This window comes from Callithrix jacchus, chromosome 22, assembly GCF_049354715.1.
Source record: "Callithrix jacchus isolate 240 chromosome 22, calJac240_pri, whole genome shotgun sequence".
In the NCBI taxonomy this organism is placed as follows: domain Eukaryota; kingdom Metazoa; phylum Chordata; class Mammalia; order Primates; family Cebidae; genus Callithrix; species Callithrix jacchus.
Window position 1 is genome coordinate 42,900,258 of NC_133523.1, and position 20,992 is coordinate 42,921,249.

General features: G+C 54.2%; 1 protein-coding gene across 3 annotated transcripts; it reads left to right on the top strand.

Annotated features, from left to right (window-relative positions):
* Nucleotides 1–874: 874 nt before the first annotated feature.
* Nucleotides 875–20,818, top strand: SNRNP70 (small nuclear ribonucleoprotein U1 subunit 70). 3 transcript variants are annotated; one of them, XM_078359391.1, is made up of 10 exons: nucleotides 875–1,068; nucleotides 1,851–2,007; nucleotides 6,179–6,241; nucleotides 6,355–6,409; nucleotides 10,780–10,844; nucleotides 10,962–11,024; nucleotides 13,651–13,732; nucleotides 16,887–16,988; nucleotides 19,830–19,917; nucleotides 20,000–20,818. In XM_078359391.1, exons 2-10 carry the CDS (start codon nucleotides 1,861–1,863, stop codon nucleotides 20,649–20,651), a joined length of 1,317 nt encoding a protein of 438 aa, XP_078215517.1. In that variant the 5' UTR covers nucleotides 875–1,068; nucleotides 1,851–1,860; the 3' UTR covers nucleotides 20,652–20,818. The 3 variants fall into 3 exon arrangements, with proteins under 3 accessions (XP_078215517.1, XP_035141210.1, XP_008986613.2); XM_035285319.3 differs by having other exon boundaries at nucleotides 875–1,064; XM_008988365.4 differs by having other exon boundaries at nucleotides 875–1,064; nucleotides 20,027–20,818.
* Nucleotides 20,819–20,992: the final 174 nt, after the last annotated feature.

The following is a 20,992-nucleotide window of genomic DNA, read 5'->3' on the forward strand; positions in this document are numbered from 1 at the left end:
TCACCATCTCAAATTATTATTATTATTTTAAGATAGAGTGTCGCTCTTGTCACCCAGGCTGGAGTGCAATGGCGGTGATCTCTGCTCAGGGCAACCTCTGGCTCCTGGGTTCAAGCGATTCTTCTGCCTCAGCCTCCAGAGTAGCTGAGGTTACAGGCTCACACCACCATGCCCGGCCAATTTTTGTATTTTTTTGTAGAGACGGGGTTTCACCATGTTGGCCATGCTGGTCTCGAACAATTGATCTCGGGTGATCCGCCTGCCTCGGCCTCCCAAGTGATGGGATTACAGGAGTGAGCCACCGGGCCCAGCCCTTAAACTATCTTTATTCAGTCAAGCGCTTTTATTGTCTCCCTCAGTACAATGTAAGCCCAAGCAGGAGAAGACTTTGCTTTAGTCACGTGCTGTAGCCCCCAAAGCCCAGACAGTGCCTAGCACATACGAGATGCTCGATGAGCAGTTGATTGAATAGATTAGACATCAACGCAATCAGGCTATTCACTTAGGGACTCTTTGCTAGGCGGCGGAGAGGTACGTTACAGTACTCTACACAACACGCATGCGCGAAAAAAATCAGGGAAGTGTGATCGGGAAAGGGGCGGAGCGTCAGAGAGAGTCTCGTGGACATAGGCGGTTCGGAGCGGAAAGCGGCAGGTGGAGGGGCGGCTTGGGGCTGAGCGCGCGCGCGCAGCGCAGACGCCAGCTCCAGGAGACTGAGGTACTCAAGGTGCCCGAAGGCGGGGTAGTGACCTCGCGCGTGCGCTTTGCCAGCGACGGCTCCTGGGCCTGGTGTGTGGGTAGGTCTTGGCCTCTCGCGGCGCATGCGCAGTGCTGACGGCGGAGGGATTTCAGGTCGAGACCCACCCCCTGCTCCAGTCGGTAGCTGAGGCCGCGCGGGTTGTTGAGCAGCGGCCTTGTGCGCTCGCTGCGCGGGCAAGGGAGTCAGGCAGACGCGGACGCCGTCGGAGTGGAAGCCAAAGCGGAAGTTCTTGTTGCTGAGGGGCCGCCGCAGCCGCCCCGAGCCTCCGGACCGACGCCAGACCCAGGAGGGCGCCGCGCGGCGAGTGAGTGTGGCCGAGTGGTCCGGGGTGCTGGGCCGCTACCCACAAGCCCCTGCGGTGGGCCCCGGTACTTTTACCTGCAGCCAGGCCCCTTTGCCGCGTCCCCTGCTGCAGGTCCCTTCTGCATCCCTTTCCCGAAACCCGAGCCCTCTGCGCACCCACGCCTGCTTCCCGTAGCGTCCTAGGTCCCCTACCCACAGGCCCTTGCGGTGTATGGCCTTTTTTCTTTTTCGTCTTTCCATGTTGTCCTGGACCTTTACCCATAATTCCTTTCGTCTTGGGGGCGCCCAGGTCTGTTACCCACAGGCGCTTGGCTTTGGGGCTTCGCTGCTTATGTTTCTCTTTGCCCGGAGACTTCAGACCTCCAGGCCTCTGCAAACCGCATCTCATAATTTGTCCTCCAAGATACGAGACGAGCAGCCAGCCACAACTGCTCTGTGCCTCCTTTCTCGGGTCCTTGATTCCCCCAGAAATCCCCAGGGAAGCTCTCCGCCACACAGCTCGTGGGTCAGGACTCTGAGACCTCACTGCTCAGGAACCCTTTTCCAGCCTTTGTTTTTTGTTTCCTTTACGGGCCTGATTTTCACCTCCACCCCCACCAAGAGATGCCCTTTTCTCTTCTAGCGTAGGACGGTTCTCTGCCCTTTCAGAGCCTCTTCGAATTCCGAGACTTTACTCCTGTTTTCTCTCTTTTTCTTTTTTTTTTTTTTTTTGAGAGTCAGGGGACAAATAGGGGCTTTCTCTGTGCAGACCCAATCTAACCTAAGGCTGTCCTGCTTCTGCTCTCAGACTTGGCAAGATGACCCAGTTCCTGCCGCCCAACCTTCTGGCCCTTTTTGCCCCCCGTGACCCTATCCCATACCTGCCACCCCTGGAGAAACTGCCACATGAAAAACACCACAATCAACCTTACTGTGGCATTGCGCCGTACATTCGAGAGTTTGAGGTGAGTTCACTGAGCAGGCCAGGAATGGTTTGGGTTGTGGGGTGCAAGGATTGGATCTGGGAGTCCAGCCTCTGACTGGATTTGCTAGCTGTGTGATTTAAGCGACTGGCTTCATCTTTGTGATCCTCAGTTTCCCTGTTTTAAATGGGGTTGGAGCCAGGTGTGGTCGAGTGCACCTGTAGTTCCAGCTACTCAGGAGGCTGAGGTGGGAGGATTGCTTGAGCCCAGGAGTTGGAGGCTGGATTGCTTTGTGATTGCGCCACTATACTCCGGCCTCGGTGACAGAACAGGACCTCATCTCTTAAAAAAAATTTTTTTTTTTTTTTTTTTAAAGTGGACTTGTGGCCAGGTGCGGTAGCTTATGCTTGTAATTTCCAGTACTTTGGGAGGCTGAGGCGGGTGGATCACCTGAGGTCAGGAGTTCAAGACCAACCTGGCCAACATGATGAAATCCTGTCTCTACTAAAAATAGGAAAATTAGCTGGGCATGGTGGTGGGTACCTGTAATCCCAGCTACTCGGGAGACTGAGGCAGGAGAATCACTTGAACCCGAAGGGCAGAGGTTGCAGTGAGCCCAGATGGAACCGTTGCACTCCAACCTGGGCAATAGAAAGTACTGTCTCCGAACAAACAGACAAAGTGAGGCTGGGCTCAGTGGCTCACACCTGTAATCCCAGCACTTTGGAAGGCTGAGGCAGGTGGATCACCTGAGGTCAGAAGTTCAAGACTAGCCTGGTCAATATGGTGAAATCCCATCTCAACTAAAAATACAAAACTTAACCGGGCGTGATGGTGCTTGCTAGTCCCAACTACTTGGGAGGCCGAGGCAGAAGAATCACTTGAACCCGGGAGGCAGTCATTGCAGTGAGTCGAGATTGTCCCACTGTACTCCAGCCTGGGCAACAGAGTGAGGCTCCCATTTCAAAAAAAAAGTGGGGTTGATGGTATACCTTTTGTAGAATTTCTGTGAGAAAGTTCAGTTGAGTAGTGGTTGAGGATTCACACTTGGCTTGCACCATTTAATAGCTCTGTGAGTTTGGGCAAATGTGTATCTTAATGCATTGGTTTCTTTATCTTTAGCAAGGGGATAGTGGTAGCACCCCTCATACTGTTGGTGGAGAATTAAATGGCAATGTGTATGTCAGGGGGCTTGGCATCAAGCAGGCAGCCTATGTCGGCCTTTGCTACTCTGTTTACTACTTTTATTGTTAATAAGATGGTGTTCATAAAGGGCTAGCACCGAGCGTTGGAGGGCTTAAAACCCCAGACCAGGATCTTAGTTCTGCACCTTCAGGGTAAATGACTTCAGGAATGAATGACTTAGGCTCCTGGACCTCTCTGTTTTTATTTGTGAAATTGGGATGACAATGGTCATCTTGTAGGCGTATCTGAGGACACCTGAGGAAAGCTGGCACACAGCCAGAAGTTACAAGAACATTCTCGCATTGGGTAGGAATGGGCAGCTGGAGGTGGAGGGAGTTGCAGAGCAGAACTTCTTAGATAGGACGGGCGTGGTGGCTCACACTTGTAATCTCAGCACTTTGGGAGGCTGAGGCAGGCAGATCACGAAGTCAGGAGTTGGAGACCAGCCTGGCCAATGTAGTGAAACTCTGTTTCTACTAAAAATACCAAAACTACCTGGGCGTGGTGGCACGTGTCCGCAGTCCCAGCTACTTGGGAGGCTGAGGCAAGAGAATCGCTTGAACTTGGAAGGTGAAGGTTGCAGTGAGCCGAGATCACACTATTGCAGTCCAGCCTGGTCGACAGAGTGAGACTCCATCTCAAAAAAAAAAAACAAGTTCACAGATAATAGGAAGGTGGATCTTCATTGGGATTTGCCACCCTGGATGAACCAGCACTTAAGAAATGTTACTAGCCAATTAACTTAATTTAATGGGCACAGGCAGGTGGTAGATGCCCTCTGATGATGATGTGCCAGTTACTATTTATGAGACTGAGTTTCACTTTTGTTGCGCAGGCTGGAGTGCAGTGGTGTGATTTCAGCTCACTGCAGCCTTCAGTTCAAGCAGTTCTGCCTCAGCCTTTCCAGTAGCTGGGATTACAGGCATGTGCCACCATGCCTGGCCAATTTTGTATTGTTAGTAGAGATAGGGGTTCGCCATGTTGGCCAGGCTGGTTTCGAACCCCTGACCTCCAGTGATCCACCAGCCTTGACCTTCCAAACTGCTGGGATTACAGGCGTGAGCCACCACGTCCAGCAACCAGTTACTATTTAATGCATGGTTGGTGACACCTTTAAGTGCTGCCCTGGCACTCAGAGGGTGTGCAGTGTGGGCTTCGGAGTCCTGTCCTGTCAGCTCATGTTGCTTCAGGCCTGGTCCTCTTAACTGACTCTCATAAACAGGGCCCTCCCGTAACTCCGCTCCCATCACATCTTCTGGCACTTTGTTCAATGTGAGTGATGCTTGGAGCTGTGAGAAGCAGCGTGTTTCCTGAATATGGAAGACAGGGACCTTCAGCACTGTATTTTTAAGCTAGGTGTCACCTGTGCCAGTGCTTTTCAAACTGTCATTGGTGAAGGGCAGTTTCCAATCTGTTGCAGATTGATGCTTTTGATAAATAGGATAGAATTACTTTTTTTTTTTTTTGCGACGGAGTTTCGCTCTTGTTACCCAGGCTGGAGTGCAATGGCACGATCTCGGCTCACCGCAACCTCCGCCTCCTGGGTTCAAGCAATTCTCCTGCCTCAGCCTCCCGAGTAACTGGGACTACAGGCGTGCACCACCATGCCCAACTAATTTTTGTATTTTTAGTAGAGACGGTGTTTCACCTTGTTGACCAGGATGTTCTCCATCTCTTGACCTCATGACCTGCCTTGGCTTCCCAAAGTGCTGGGATTATAGGCGTGAGCCACTGCGCCCGGCCTAGAATTACTTTTTAAAGAAAGACTTACAGTCAGAAGTTCTAGACCAACCTGGCCAATATGGTGAAACCTCCTCTCTACTAAAAGTACAAAAATTAGCCAGCATAGTGTCGTTTACCTGTAATCCCAGGTACTCAGGAGGCTGAGGCAGGAGAATCACTTGAACGATTCTAGTCAGTTCCTGGGTTCCTTTTAGAAACACACGATTGCTAGTGGGTTCCTTGTAGAGACAGCACAGAGGGGAAAGCAGGACGTAGAATCGCTTGAACCTGGGAGGTGGAGGTTGCAGTGAGCCGAGGTCGCGCCATTGTACTCCACCCTGGGTCACATAGCAAGACTTTGCATCAAAAAATAGAAGACCTGGCGGGGCGCGGTGGCTCAAGGCTGTAATCCCAGCACTTTGGGAGGCCGAGGCGGGTGGATCACGAGGTCGAGAGATTGAGACCATTCTGGTCAACATGGTGAAACGCCATCTCTACTAAAAATACAAAAAATTAGCTGGGCATGGTGGCGTGTGCCTGTAATCCCAGCTACTCAGGAGGCTGAGGCAGGAGAATTGCCTGAACCCAGGAGGCGGAGGTTGCGGTGAGCCGAGATCGCGCCATTGTACTCCAGCCTGGGTAACAGGAGCGAAACTCGGTCTCAAAAAAAATAAATAAATAAAATAAAATAGAAGACCTGCAGAATAAAAGACCAAATTTGTATTAGTCAGTGAGCGTAAAACTGTGAAATTACTGTAGAAGTTTCTTAGCACTTACTCCTGGTTTCTGTACTTCTCACAGTCCAGCAGGTTTGGATAGTGCTGGTCCATGGACTGTGCTTCTTTTCTAAGATAGGGTCTTATTCTGTCATCCAGGCTGGAGTGCACTGTCACAGTCATTGTTCATGGCCGCCTCGCTCTCCAGTGCCCAAGAGATCCTCCTCCTTAGCCACCCTAGTAGCTGGGACTATAGACGTGTGCCCCCACACCTGGCTTATTTGTAAATTTTTAGTAGAGATGGTGTTTCACTGTGTTTCCCAGGCTGGTCTGAAACCCCTGGGCTCAAGCATTCTTCCTGTGTCATCCCCCCCAAAGTGATGAGATTACAAGTGGAAGCCACTGTGTGTGGCTGCAGACCATGCTTTGATCTGTGCCACTCCTCTCCCTCCACAGTGACTGGGGAAGTGTACATGTGTGTGTGTTTTTGTAGTGGGGGTGGGAGGGGTGACATGCTTATTTCCTTGGTGAGCGTCCCTTTCCGTTTCCCCTAGTCCTTCCCACCCTGTCACCTCTCTTCTTGTTCCTAGGACCCTCGAGATGCCCCTCCTCCAACTCGTGCAGAAACCCGAGAGGAACGCATGGAGAGGAAAGTATGTCATTTTTGTTTCCAGACCCCCACCTTTCGCTGTTTTCTCCACATGGTCCTTGACACCAGGGTACTTCTATCTGCGTTTACTTATCCACCTCCCCTTTCTCATGACAGAGACGGGAGAAGATTGAGCGGCGACAGCAGGAAGTGGAGACAGAGCTCAAAATGTGTAAGTCTCTCATCCACTGTTCTCCCCGCTGTGTTCTTTCCAGGTCACTCAGTATCCTGCTGTCTCCCAAAGGCCTGTTTTTGGGGGAGCAGGATTGTTCTTTTATTTGGTCCCTGCCACTTGGCAAGCCCTGTTTTTGGTTTGGGCTTTTCAGCAGCAGAATATGGGGTAAAAGTTGGTGGGAAGGGAGACCCCTGGTACCTTGGGCTCTTCCTGCAGGGGAGGACAGTTATAAGGGGCTCCCACAACCCAGCTGGGTCTCAGGCTGAGGCAGTGAGTTGTGGGCTAGTGGGTCCGTCCCAGCTCTACCCTTAGCTCCCTGACCTTTGGGCTGAGGACGTTCATCCCCTCCACGTATCAGAGGAATTGGGAGTACAGGACAGGAGTATTGTCGTCATTAACCAAACCGATAAGCTCAGTTATCAACCTCCAGTGGCTCTTTATTGTGAGAGTGAAAACTCACGCAGCATAGTGATATTTCAGTCAGCAGGGGACCACAGCTGTGACGGTGAGCCCATGTGATTAGACTATATTTTGCTGGGCGCGGTGGCTCATGCCTATAATCCCGTACTTTGGGAGGCTGAGGCAGGTGGACTGTGAGGTCAGGAGTTTGAGATCAGCCTGGCCAGCCTGGTGAAACTCTGTCTATATACAAATAAAAATTAGCCGGGTGTGGGGGTGCGTGCCTGTAATCCCAGTTACTCGGGAGGCTGAGGCAGGAGAATCTCGAACCTGGGAGGTGGAGGTTGTTGCCATTGTACTCCACCCTGTGCAACAAGCCGGGCGCGGTGGCTCACGCCTGTAATCCCAGCACTTTGGGAGGCCGAGGCGGGCGGATCAAGAGGTCAAGAGATCAAGACCATCCTGGCCAACATAGTGAAACCCCGTCTCTACTAAAAATATAAAAAATTAGCTGAGCGTGGTGGCGCTCGTCTATAGTCCCAGCTGCTTGGGAGGCTGAGGCCCGAGAATTGCTTGAACCCGGGAGGCAGAGGTTGCAGTGAGCGGAGATCGCACCACTGCACTCCAGCCTGGCGCCTGGTGACAGAACAAGACTCTGTCTCAAAAAAAAAAAAAAAAAAGGGTCCAGTGGGCTGGGGGAGGGTAGAGATGAAACAAGTTTGGCCGCACGTTGATGATGGAAGCGGCTCGTGGGAGTTTGTTGTACTGTTCTCCACTTCTGTTAGATGCTTGAACTTCTCCATAATAGAAGAGGAAGAGTGGGTTCAGTAGGGGTTCTGTGCCCTTGAGAGCCTCCACTCCTAACTAGAGAAGCTTGCTGTGCCTCGTCCAGTGACCAGCTCCCGTCAAGGGGACCGTGCTCCCTGCTGAACACTTGTCCTTCCTGTTACTGACTTCTCACGGCTTCCGAGCGCCTCAGGGGTTGCTTCTCCCATTTTCGAGATGAAGAAATGGAAGCTTGTTGAGGCAGGCCTGCTTACAAGAGTGAGGGTTCTAAGATGGGGCTTCCACCCCAAAGCCTAATGACGTTTCCCAACTTCACGGCCCAGTTCCTTTGAGTCCCGGCTCTGGGCTGCTGTTTAGATGAGCCCTTAGCCAATGATTTCCTCAGGGTGGAGCCGCCGGCGGGGCCTGCACGGACACCCTGGCTGGTGGGGTGCTGACTGGCACTGGCTCTGTGCCACCCTCTTTCAGTCATGCTCTTCAGTACTTACGTACCATTGCTTTGCTGCACTTTTACCTTTAGTCACGGTCGTGCCCCAACGCACCCCACCCGCCCTGGGTAAGCGAGCACTCCTGGGAACTCACGCCGTGCACTGGGGTGGGTTCCCTCTGGCTGCCCTTCGTTCACGCACCCGACCCCACAGCGTCATTGGTCCCACTGTAGTGTGTAGAGACCAGCCCTACAGGGTCGTGGGGTGTCCCCTGTCTCATCCTTGGTAACTTAGAGCACCTACTGTCTGGTGTTGCCAGGTGTGTTTCCCCATGGCTGTGACAAATCTTCTGCTCTTCATTAAATGTCAGCATCTTATGAGGTCTCTCCTAACCCCTTATAAAATCACCCCTTTCTATGTCCGTCATTATCTGATGTGATCACATAATCTCCTTCCGTTAGCATATGAACCCTGTGAGGGTAGACACCTTTTTTGTCTTTTTGTTTGTTTTTTGAGACAGTCTCACTCTGTCACTCAGGGTGGAGCGCCGTGGTGTGATCTCGGCCTCTGCAGCCTTTGTCGCCTCTGGTTCTTAGCGATTCTCTTGCCTTAGACTAGCTGGACCATGCCTAGCTAACTTCTTTCTGTATTTTTAGTAAAAACGAGGTTTTTCTGTGTTGGCCAGGCTGGTCTCAAACTCTTGGTCGCAGGTGATCCTCCTGCCTTGGCCTCCCAGAGTGCTGGGATTACAGGTGTGAGGCACCGCGCCTGGCACTTTTTTTGTCTTGTTTACTGCCAAATCCCCAACAACTATAGCATTTCCAGGCACATAGTAAGTGCTTAAGAATTACCTAGTTACAAAAACACAAACATGGGGGACCAAAAAAAGAAGTACCTGCTCAATGAGTGAGAGTTACGTGGTGCAAAAAATAAAATAAAATAAAATAAGCCAGTGCAGATTGAGAGACCTGGACAAAGAAAATTACAAAACTGAGGGATGAGGTATGGCAAGGACCTTTTTTTATTCTTTTAAACAGTCTTACTGTTGCCCAGGCTGGAGTGCTTTGGTGCCATCTCAGCTCACTGCAACCTCCACCTCCTGGGCTCAAGCGATTCTCCTGCCTCAGCCTCCGAGTAGCTGGGACTGCAGGCACACGCCACCACCATGCCCGGGTAATTTTTTTTTTGTAGAGACGGGGTTTCTCCATGCTGGTCAGGCTGGTCTCAAACTCCTGACCTCATGTGATCTGCCCTCCTCAGCCTCCCAAAGTGCTGGGATTACAGGTGTGAGCCACCGTGCCCGGCCTGGCAAGGAACTTCAAGGAGTGGGAAGGGAGCACGCCGAGATGGAGTAGATTTCAGATGTTTCCATCCGTCCTGTGTAGCAATTCCCTTGCATTGCGGCTCGGGCTGCTGGGTTTGAGGCATTCCTTAAAGCCGTCTTGACCTTAGTTTGGGCTTGGAGTCGAATCCTCTCCCAGGAAACGAATCTGAGACTTTATTTCTCTAGCTTCCGGCAACACCTGCTGTCTTCCTGAAAAGGTGGCACCCGGGGACTTGGGGCAGGAGCCTAGTAGTGGGAATACCTGGGCTGGGAGGGGAAGTCGGCCTTGCCCTTTGCCACTTTGACCACCTCCCTTTTCTGTGTCTTGAGTTTGTTCTGTTTTGCTTCCATTTACAAAGTAGTAATAAATAAGTTTCAGTGTCCGGCACTGTCTGGGCCATAGTATGTGCTCAGTAAATTATATGCCTAGTGTTCCATTATTGGAACGCTAAGCATGTGGGAGTCATTTATATCCTACTGCTCAAGATCATTGCCAAGGTCTGATTTTTCACGTCTGCGGGTCAGAAAGTTGTACCCTCCGGCATAAATGGGTTACTGTTACTCATATTCTCCCAGAATGTGCTGGCTTCTGAGGGGACACTGTACCAAGGAAGAAAGGGCAGAGTGTCCTGAGAGCCCAACAGCAGTCAGGGTCATTATGTGCCGGGGCCATCCCATTTGGGGAAAAGGACTCATTCCCAGGCCTGACCCAGCACAATCACCTGTGGATGTGGTTTCTTAGGAGACTCCTGGCTCTTCTCTTTGGAGATTGTTATTCCTCAGTAGCCAGATAGGACAGTTTGCCTAACAGTAATGGGGCTGGAGTGAGAATCTCATTTGATGCTCGTCAGTCCCTGGGTTTTTTTTTTTTTTTTTTTAGAGACACAGGGCACACGGGAAAGCAGGCCTTAGATAAGCTTGGCTCTCCTGGCTCTCATTCTTAGCCTTGGAGCCGTAGGTCTCAGGTTTTCCTGTGGGCTGTAGTTGCAGTCTGTGTCCAGCGGGTGGCATTGTGGCTCTGCTAATGGAGGGACCTCAGAACCTGGGGGCATCAGCTGTATCTCCAGGGAGGCCCTTTTGGACTGTTTGGATCACCTTGCATCTGGGAGCAATGGGGCCCTTGTGGCTTCTGTAGGTCTGAAATGGTAGTTGGGCCTGCCATACCCTGTCAGCTGGAAGTCAGCCTGACCTCCTCCCCTCAGCAGCCTGGATTATCATCTCTCAGCCACTCTGGTAAAGGCTACTGTGCCTTAGAGAAATAGGTTCAGAGAGGGGCATGCTTGAAGTTACCAGGTCACCACCCATGTTCCTCCAGTTAGGGGCTCTCCCAGTGCCCTCTCTTTTTTCTCGGCCTCTGCCCATCTGTATTTGTTTTGCTCCCTGAGACTGTGGACACCTTCAGCTTACAAAATTCCTTTCTTCCTACACAGGGGACCCCCACAATGATCCCAATGCTCAGGGGGATGCCTTCAAGACACTCTTCGTGGCAAGAGTGGTAAGTCCCCAGCTGCCGAGAGCCTGGGCCTGGGACAAAGGGCAGATAGGCTAGGACCCAGGGGACGTTCCGGGGACCTCCCGTTTCCCGTTTAACGTCGTCTCCATCTCCTTGTAGAACTATGACACCACAGAGTCCAAGCTCCGGAGAGAGTTTGAGGTGTATGGACCCATCAAAAGAGTAAGTGGAGTGGGTCAGGGTGTTTGAATGGGGCGTGCGTGGAGGAGGGCTGTAGCCTGAAAGGGAGGCGAGCTCCCAGCCCTGGGCCTGGCTCGCAGCATTTCAGGGCCCGGGCTGATGTACCCTGAGTGAATCTGCATGCAGCAGGCCTTGGGGAGCAGGAGTCAGATGAGAGGTAGTGACTGTAGTGACTGACTGCTGGGGGCTGGTTCAGAGCAGGGGGCTGGCAAACTGCAGACTTACTGCTTGTAAATACAGTCTTACTGGCTCATCTGGGCAGCTGTTTGTTTATACATTGTCTTTGGCTGCCTTTTTTTTTTTTTTTTTTTTTGAGACAGAGTTCAGCTCTGTTGCCCAGGCTGGGGTGCAGTGGTGCAATCTCGGCTCACTGCAACCTCCACCTCTTGAGTTCAAGTGATTCTCCTGCCTTAGTCTCCTGAGTAGCTGGGATTACAGGTGCCCGCCACGACGTCCAGCTAATTTTTGTATTTTTAGTAGAGACGGGGTTTCACTGTGTTGGCCAGGCTGGTGTTGAACTCCTGACCTTGTGATCTACCAGCCTCCCAAAGTGCTGGTATTACAAGCATCAGCCACCACGCCCGGCCTGGCTGCTACTGTCGTAAGGCAGGTTTGGGTTGTTACAGCAGAATAGAAGGCTGTCACAGCTGGAAGTAAGCTACTCTCTTGGTCTTTGCAGAATGTGTATGCGGACTCTTGTTTTAGAGGAAGACTTTGTTTTACTGATCTTCTTTTGAGTTACTTAAGTGCTCTGTGCCTGATTTTCTTTACCTAAAGTGGGAGACAAATGTCTTCACTGAGCAGTAGTAAGAGTCTGAGACCGTCCCACACGAAAACTGACATTAGACAAAAACTGACATTAGCTGTGTCTGTTCTCCTCTATTTCTGATACATTTTTAAACAATATTTGTGGCGGGGTGTGGCTGGGATTACTCATGCCTGTAATCCCAGCACTTTGGGAGGCCGAGGTGGGTGGATCACGAGGTCAAGAGGTCCAGGCCATCCTGGCTAACATGGCAAAACCCTGTCTCTACTAAATATAAAAAAATTAGCCAGGCTTGGTGGCGTGCGCCTATAGTCCTAGCTAGTCAGGAAGCTGAGGCAGGAGAATCACTTGAACCCAGGCAGCAGAGGTTGCAGTGAACCTAGATTACAACACTGTATTCCAGCCTAGGTGACAGAGTGAGACTCCCTCTCAGAAAAAAAAAAAAAAAAAAAAATATATATATATATATATATATATATATATGTTTATACACGTCAGGCCGGGCACAGTGACTCACTCCTGTAATCCCAGCTCTTAGGGAAGCAAAGGCAGGAGGCCAGCTTAAGCCCTGGAATTGAAGACATGCCTGGGCAATATAGTGAGACCCTGTCCTCCACAAAAAAGAGGAAAGAAAAAAAGTATTATAGGCTGGGTGTGGTGGTTCATGCCTGTAATCCCAGCACTTTGGGAGGCTGAGACAGGCAGATCACCAGAGATCAGGAGTTCAAGACCAGCCTGGCCAACATGGCGAAACCGTGTCTCTACTAAAAATACAAAATGTTAGCCAAGCGTGGTGGCTCGTGCCTGTGTATATACACGAATATAAAGACGGCACACGTGTTATGCCCTGCACAGCCCAGTAACAACGTTGGCCCTGCCCTCATCCCTTTGATCCCATTCGAGTCAGGAATCTCAGTTGGGTTTTGGAGGCTACGGGGTCCCAGGTTCAAGTCCTAGGACCAGGTGAGCTCATCCACGACGCAACTTGGATTGGTCGACAACTGGTAGTGACATGAATGGAGAACTAGCCATCCTTTAGGGACCAGCCCAAATGCTCTCACCTCCCAGAAACCTTCCCTACTTCATCCCGGCCTCCTCTGTCTCAACAGCCCTGCCCTGCCCATTGTTCTCCTTGACGTGGTCCCAGGGGGGTCTTTTTGCCATCCAGAGCTGACCCTGTCTCCTCTGCACACAACCTCCCATGGGTCCCTAGCATGTTAGGACAGGTCCAGGTGCAACTGCCTGGCCTTCCAGGGCCCTTCCTCAAGCTATGTGGCCTCGTGGACCTCCATCTCACGTCTCCCCTTTCCTCCCTTGCTGCCATCCTCAGATGGGACCCATCCTTAGTGCGCCACATTCTCTCAGGCCTCCCTGGCTGTGCACACGTCCTTTCTTTTTCTCTTAGAACTCCCCTGTCCCTGGCCGGGCGCAGTGGCTCACACCTGTAATCCCAGCACTTTGGGAGGCCGAGGCGGGCAGATCACGAGGTCAGGAGTTTGAGACCAGCTTGGCCAACGTGGTGAAACCTCATCTCTACTAACAATACAAAACATTAGCCAGGTGTGGTGGTGCACGCCTGTAATCCCAGCTACCTGGGAGGCTGAGGCAGACACCTTCATCACTGTCCCTTCATCCCTGTTCGGTCTTTAGGTCTTAGCTTACATGTCATTTTCTCCAGGAAGTCACCTCTGTGCCCTCTGCTCCTGCTATTAGATCATAAGTCACTTGGGGCTCTTGAAGGACAGAGAGGGTCTGGCCCCGGGCCTCTCGTGCAGGCTGATGTGGGGTGGGTGGGGCGGAGCTGCCCTGTGTCGGGACTCAGCCCTGTCCCCACGCCTGCAGATCCACATGGTCTACAGTAAGCGGTCGGGAAAGCCCCGCGGCTATGCCTTCATCGAGTATGAACACGAGCGGGACATGCACTGTGAGTACCACCCGCCGCAGCGCTGCCCTCTGACCCTCTCACTTCTCTGCTGCCCCAGCCCTTCCCAGTCTGTCCCCTCCCCACCCTGCCACACCTGACATTAGCGATGTCTCTTCTCCTCCTCCCTCTGTTTCTGATATATCTTTTTTTTTTTTATATACGTGTTTTTTAAAAAACAAAAACCAAATCCCCCACAACGTGTGTGTGTGTGAACCTGGGGAGGTAAGTGTCACACGTTGAACCTCAGGGGCAAAGAGGGAACTGGGTGGGGGGCTGGGGCCAGCCGGAGGTGGGGGGAGGGGTCGGATTTTGGGGGAACCTCTCCCCATTATTCCCCCCACTGGAGTTGGGGGTGGCCAGGTTGCCAGTGACGACTGGCCTTTGAACTTGCCCTCTCTTCCCCCCCAGTACAACTGGGGCTGGGCCACCCAACCCTCCGCCTCCCCAGCTCTGGCCCCCCACCCTGTTCCTCAGCGGGCAGTGGGGTGATAGGCATGTTGAGCGCCCGCCCCTACAGTTCCAAAGCCCCCTTTGAGGCTGCCGCGGCGTCCACATGGGCAGGGATGGGTGGGGGAGGGCGGGCAGGGCTGCGGCGTGTCCAGGGGCCGCCGTATTAATTGACTGTTCTTATTGTCACTGCAGCCACCACGCAGCTGGCTTGCAGCTGATGCTTACGCTCCCCTTACAACACCTCAGTGTATGGTTGGTATAAGGGTTTGTATCATGGGTAAGATCACTCAGCACCGCACACCAGCCCAGCTTAGCCAGGCAGCTCAGGAGCAGCGAGGCACCCCTTCTCCCGCCCCAGTCGCCCCCGCAGCCTCCCCGCACCCACAGCCCTTTCCTTGTTTGGGTGCCCTTTGTCCCTCCTGCCCCGATCCGTATGCTTTCTGAGAATCTTGCTGATCGCAGGAGGGGAAGGATGAACCCGGTGGGAAAGGCAGCAGCCTCTCCGCTTGGGCTCCACCGGCCTCTAATGACCCGGCTTCGCGATGTCAGCGGTGAGGTGGTGGGAAAACCGAGGGCAGGGCACCAGGCCAGGGCTCCACTGGAACCCTTCCGCCTTCCCTCCCTGCCCCCGTGCTTTCTGTGGGGCTGCCACTGTGCTGGCCCTGGAGAATCTTTTTGGCTGCTAGTTTTGGGGCACTCTGCCCCCTTCCTGTCTTCCTTACTGTGGTCGAAGCCTCCCGAGGGGCTGGCTGTGGTGTCCAGCCACTCCAGAGGTGGTCACGAGCTCCCCAAAGTGCATGGAATTGGGGCTTGGGGTGTGGGAGGGACCAAGGGGTAAGTTGCCAGCAGCTGAAGGTGTCGTAGGTTTTAACTAAAGAACCGTCCACTGTCTAGAGACTTCAGAGAGAGGGAAAGAGAGAGAGAGGCCTAGATGAACACAATCACATGTTTTCTTTGCTGTTCTTCCCGGGTTGGGCCTCTTGGGGTTTGGGACTCTGAACCCAAGCGGGGTTTCTTCGCTTGACTTTGATCCTGGTCCTTAAATGCCTTTCCCCACTCCCCTCCTGTGGGTTCAGGGGCCAAGCGGCCCCTCCTCAGAGCACTGGCAACACCATCTCCTGGACCCCTGCGTGCCAGCCTCTGCAGAGGCAGCTGGTGGGAGGGAGCATGGAGTTGAAGGTGGAGAAGCCACTCCTGGTCCTCTGGGTGGCGGGCTGTGTGCCTAGTTCAATGTGACTTGGGAATTGGTAAGGGCAGACAGGTGTTTGAGGCCTCCCTGCCTTCTTTGGAAATTGACATGCTGTAGTCTAGGGCTTTCCAGCTCCCAGCCTGGGTGATAATCCTCATCTCCCCACTGTAAGGCCTCCTTGAGATTTTTTTTGGGGTCCACCACTTCCTCTGCCTGTCTCCAGGTGGTACAGGAGATGTGGTTCCTCTTCCTCTCCTGGCTCCCTAGAATCCCCACTTCCCTTCCCTGTAGCTTTAGCTGACCCCATGGTGGTGGGTGTGGGGTCTGTGCGCGTGCTCAGGTAAGCTTGGGGGCTCCAGGTAAGCGGTCCCGTGTCCCCCCCCCGGGAAGCCCGCCTCCTCGCCAGGCCCCCAGGAGTTGCCGAGCCCCCCCCATCCCGCTCGGTTTGGACACCCGCAAGGCCGGCATCGGTAAATGGCACCTTTTTCTCTTCCTCTGGTTGTTATTTGGGGGGGAGCGGGCTGGGGTGGGGCAGGGTATTATGGTTGGTTGAGGACAACCCCCCTAGGCCAGGGCTGGGTGGGGGAACAGGGACTTTTTGGCCTTCCCGACATCCCCGTGTGATCACAGGCCAGTGCCTCAGATTTGCCCTCTGCTGAGCCCTGCCCGAGAACAACAGCGAGCCCCTCCCCCATCTCCCCTCTATGACTCCCGACTCCCCTTTCGTGGCAGGCTCAGGCTGGGGTTTGCTCCCAGCACATGTTGAGCCAGGGGTGTGGAGGGCGAGATGGGGCAGGGCTGGGGGGAGGCAGGGTCAGTCGTCTCAGGTAAGGCAGGGATTTTCGGTAGCACCGCACGGCTCCCCATGCTTCCTCCACTGCCCCTCCCCTGCTGCAGGGGCCCCTCCAGGCCCCCTGGGAGTGTATAACCCACCTCTCTGCTCCCTGCCATTTCCTGAAGATTTCTCCCACCCCCTTCTGGTTCATTTTCTGTTCTGATGTCTGTTCCCCCCACACTCACCCCCCTCCAAAAAAAAAAAAAAAACCGGTGTGGTCTGGGGTGCGGAGCGTCCCAGCTGGGCCTCCTGCCCTGGCATGGTTGGTGTCTCAGGGTGCATGCTTGGGGTTGTGGAGGAGCCCCCTCCCCCACAGCAGAGTCCAGCGTGGAGTTAACCTTGTTTCTTTGCAGCAATTTTGGCCGCCCTGGCGGGAGGGGTCTGCTCCATCGTGTGGGAGAGGAAGGACCTGGGAGCCCAGAGGGTGGCGGGTGAGGGTGGACGTCTTCCCCGGCCAGGAGTGGTTGGGGTGCTGAGAGGAAGCAGACACTGAGATGGAGCAGGCCCCTCACCGGTTTGGGAGAGGGTTGGTCTGGCTGTCAGTTGCCTGGCTGTGTGGTGGGCGTGTGCGAGTGCGTGATGATGGGGACACGGGGTGAGGATGCTGTAGAGCTGGGCCTGTCCTGACTAGAGGACCCTCTGGGGACTCCTCTCCCCTCCCCCTCCCCAATCTGTTACAGCCGCTTACAAACACGCAGACGGCAAGAAGATTGATGGCAGGAGGGTCCTTGTGGATGTGGAGAGGGGCCGAACCGTGAAGGGCTGGAGGCCCCGGCGGCTAGGTGAGCACAGTGCCCACGCCGGGCTCTTTGGGGCCCTAGGCCTGGTGGCCTTGTTTTCCTCTGCTGCATCCTGTTTCTCTGTCTCCTGCCGGCTCATCACTCCTGTCTCCTCCTCATCTCCGGCTTTCATGGCCATCACATTTCCTACAGCCAACCGCCTCCTCCTTGCCTAGTTATTGTGAGCAGGGGCACCAGCCTGGAGAGGCCTGAGCCCACATGCTGGTGTTCGCACTTGCTAGTTGGCGGGGTCGGGGGGGTCCCTCTTCCTGCCTCATTGTTCTCCTCCTAGTGGAAGTAACCCTGAGTTCACTGAGTTCAGTGTACTGGGTGCCCAGCCCGGCAGTGACACATGCTGGGGTTGTACATGTCTCCTGCTCATCTGCTTCTGCTGCTTGCCCTTGCTCTTGTTCGCTCATTGACTAATTCAGCAAGTACGTATTTGATCAGCAGCCACGTGCCAGGCTTCTAGTCAAGAGCAACACAGAGGCAGCCTCTGCCCTCTGAGCCTTCTGCATTTGGCTCCTTCACTGTCATTCGCTGTCTCAGGCAAGGTCAGTTTGGCTGCAAGTATCAGAAATACGCTTGAGCTTCCTGAAACGTAAAGGGCCCTGTTGATACAGAATCATGGGCATCCTTTGGAGTTGAGAGGTATGTGATGGCTGTGGACCCAGGAGGACCCGGTAGCTGAAGCTGTTAAGAGCTGGGGTGGCCAGGCTGGGTGCAGTGGCTCACGCCTGTAATCCCAGCACTCTAGGAGGCTGAGATGGGTGGATCTTGATATCAGGAGTTCAAGACCAGCCTGGCCAAGATGGTGAAACCCCTTTACTAAAAATACAACAACTAGCCAGGCATGGTGGTAGGTGCCTGTAATCCCAGCTACTTGGGAGACAGAGGCAGAAAATTGCTTGAACTCAGGAGGCAGAGGTTGCAGTGAGATGATGAGAGGTTGCAGGGACCCAAGATCGTGCCACTGCATTCCAGCTGGGGCGACAGAGCAAGACTGTGTCTCAAACAACAACAGAAAGCTGGATGGCCCACAGCTTGCTTCTGCCTCGTTAGCCCCCATGCAGCTGGGTCTGTCCCATGCCTCCTCACGCTGACCCAGCGCAGCACGCCACAGGCCCCAGCTTTACACTCAGTCCTGGATGAGTCTGTTTCGGGGTGGGCACATATGATTGGCTCAGTATTGGGGTCCTGTTACTCAAGCATGCTTATTGAGGATCGAATCCGGCAAAGCTGAGTGACAGTTGTCAGAGAAGAAGAAGATGGTCCCTGGGCAGACAGCCAGGCAGTAGTAGCCACTCGGGGCTCCTGTCCTGCCTCCCAGCCCTGTGTCCTCGCTCTGTATTCGCCTGTGGTAGGGAGACCACACTCAGCTGCTGAGCCTCTGTGCTTAGCAGGCATGTTTTTACCTTACTGTGTCTCTCTGGGGTGGAGTGGGGTCTTACACCTCTGCTGTTTGCTGTCATGGTGGGAGAATTCTGGAATCTCAGATTCTCTCTAGAATCTCAGACTCTTGTAGAGCAGTTGGCATTCACATTTTTTGTTGATGTTCGCCAGTGATACCTTGATTTGGTGCACCTGCAGAAACACTATAACCTAAAGGTTGGGGAAACAGTTTTTTCCGTGTAGTAAGTATATTGTATATTGTGCTGTTTTGTTTCTTAAGATGTTGGATGCAGCCCATCAGATTGATTATGTGACTCACTGCTGGTTCATGACCTGGAAAGAGGAAAGGCTAGTCTAGCTGCCCCGTGCCTGTGACATGGCAGGTGCCTGGCCCACTGCCTGCTTCCTATATGATTGTCTCCCTGGTGTCCCCGCAGCCTCTTTGATAGACAAAACTCACCTCTGCCTCTCGGAAGCTTTTCCAGGCAGTGTGGGATGGAGGAGCGCTTGAGAAGGCAGGTTCTGCAGCAGACGGCAGTGACAGCCCAGTTCTTCACCTTCCTTGCTGAGTCACTGTGGGCCAGTGACTTGATCTGAGATCCTTTCCCCATCAGAACAGTGAGGTTATCATCTGTGCCTTGGGGCTGTTCATTTATTCACTTGACACATAGGCATCCACCTTTCTACACCAGCTGCAGCGCCACCTGCTGGTACCGTGAGCCAGAGCCAAGCGCGTGCGCGGTCCTGTGGCGCCCCACAGTCTGAGAGGCAGGTAGGGGTGGACTCAGACAGATAGCAAACCTGCAACCCTCAGTGTTTTTCTGCAACTGTGAGTATATAGAATGGTCAGGAAAGGCTTCCCGAGGAAGGGATGCTCGGGTTAGCGTTAAGGGTGAGCGGGAGTTCACCAGAGAAGGAAGGGGCGGCCGGTCCAGGACGAGGAGAATGCGCAGACACTGGTAGGAAGAAGGTGAGCGCGGACTCTGGGAAAGGCCTGGGACATGCAGGGCCTGCTCTTGCTGCCTCTACCACCAGTTGACGGAGTTTGGACCTCAGGCTGGGGGATGCCACCAAAGGCTTCCAATTAGAGCCCCTTTTCTGATGGAGATGATTGGCCTGGGGTTTGTGTGAGGGTGAGGATGATTGGGAGGGTTTTGAGAAGGCTGTGAAGTGCGCTGTGGTTAAGATGATGTGCTTTGGGGTCAGAGGTGGGTTCCAGGAACAGCTGTTTCCCAGGGAACGCTCTGTGTGTTACTCAGTGCTCTGTGTGGGTTACTCACTGTTGGCAAAGGTGGCTGTCTTGTGATGGGAGTGTCTGCACGGGAGGGACCCGGCCCTGGGAACACTAAGCCAGGCTGCCTTTCTGCCCTTCGCTCTCGGAGCTGCCTATTTCCGCTCCTCTGGGCCCTGCCCCTGCCCAGACTGACCCACTGTTCGTCTGCCCTGCCCCAGGAGGAGGCCTCGGTGGTACCAGAAGAGGAGGGGCTGATGTGAACATCCGGCATTCAGGCCGCGATGACACCTCCCGCTATGATGAGAGGTAAGATTGGGCGACCGGTGTCCTGGGGTGGGGGGGCGGTTACGGGGGAGCCCGGTCACACAGGTCTGCCCACCTCATCCAGGCCCGGCCCCTCCCCGCTTCCGCACAGGGACCGGGACCGGGACCGCGAGCGGGAGCGCAGAGAGCGGAGCCGGGAGCGAGACAAGGAGCGAGAACGGCGACGCTCCCGCTCTCGGGACCGGAGGAGGCGCTCACGGAGTCGAGACAAGGAGGAGCGGAGGCGCTCCAGGGAGCGGAGCAAGGACAAGGACCGGGACCGGAAACGGCGAAGCAGCCGGAGCCGGGAGCGGGCCCGGCGGGAGCGGGAGCGCAAGGAGGAGCTGCGTGGAGGCGGCGGCGACATGGCGGAGCCCTCCGAGGCGGGTGAAGCGCCACCTGATGACGGGCCTCCAGGGGAGCTCGGGCCTGACGGCCCTGATGGTCCAGAGGAAAAGGGCCGGGATCGTGATCGGGAGAGACGGCGGAGCCACCGGAGTGAGCGTGAGCGGCGCCGGGACCGGGATCGCGACCGCGACCGTGACCGCGAGCACAAGCGGGGGGAGCGGGGCAGTGATCGGGGCAGGGATGAGGCCCGAGGTGGGGGTGGCGGTGGCCAGGACAACGGGCTGGAGGGTCTGGGCAACGACAGCCGAGACATGTACATGGAGTCTGAGGGCGGCGACAGCTACCTGGCTCCGGAGAATGGGTATTTGATGGAGGCTGCGCCGGAGTGAAGCGGTCCCTCTCCACCTGCTGAGATTGGACGTGTTCCTGCCCCACCCCCTTGCTGTCATCCCCTCCCCCAACCCTGGCCACCTCAATTTGTCCTCCAAGGGTAGGTGTCTCATTTGTTCTGGCCCCTTGGATTTAAAAATAAAATTAATTTTCTGTTGCTAGTGGGCACCTTGGTTCCTTCACTGCTCTGTCTTCCCCAAGGGTTGTCCCTGACTTGATAGCCCTACTTGGTTTGGTTTCCCAGGTGTAGTTACAGCTTGAAGATTAGGCTGTGAGGCTGGCCGTGCCCGGTAGCCAGAGCTGTTGAAAGTGGGGTGAGGAGGCCTCTCTAGGGCTCCTT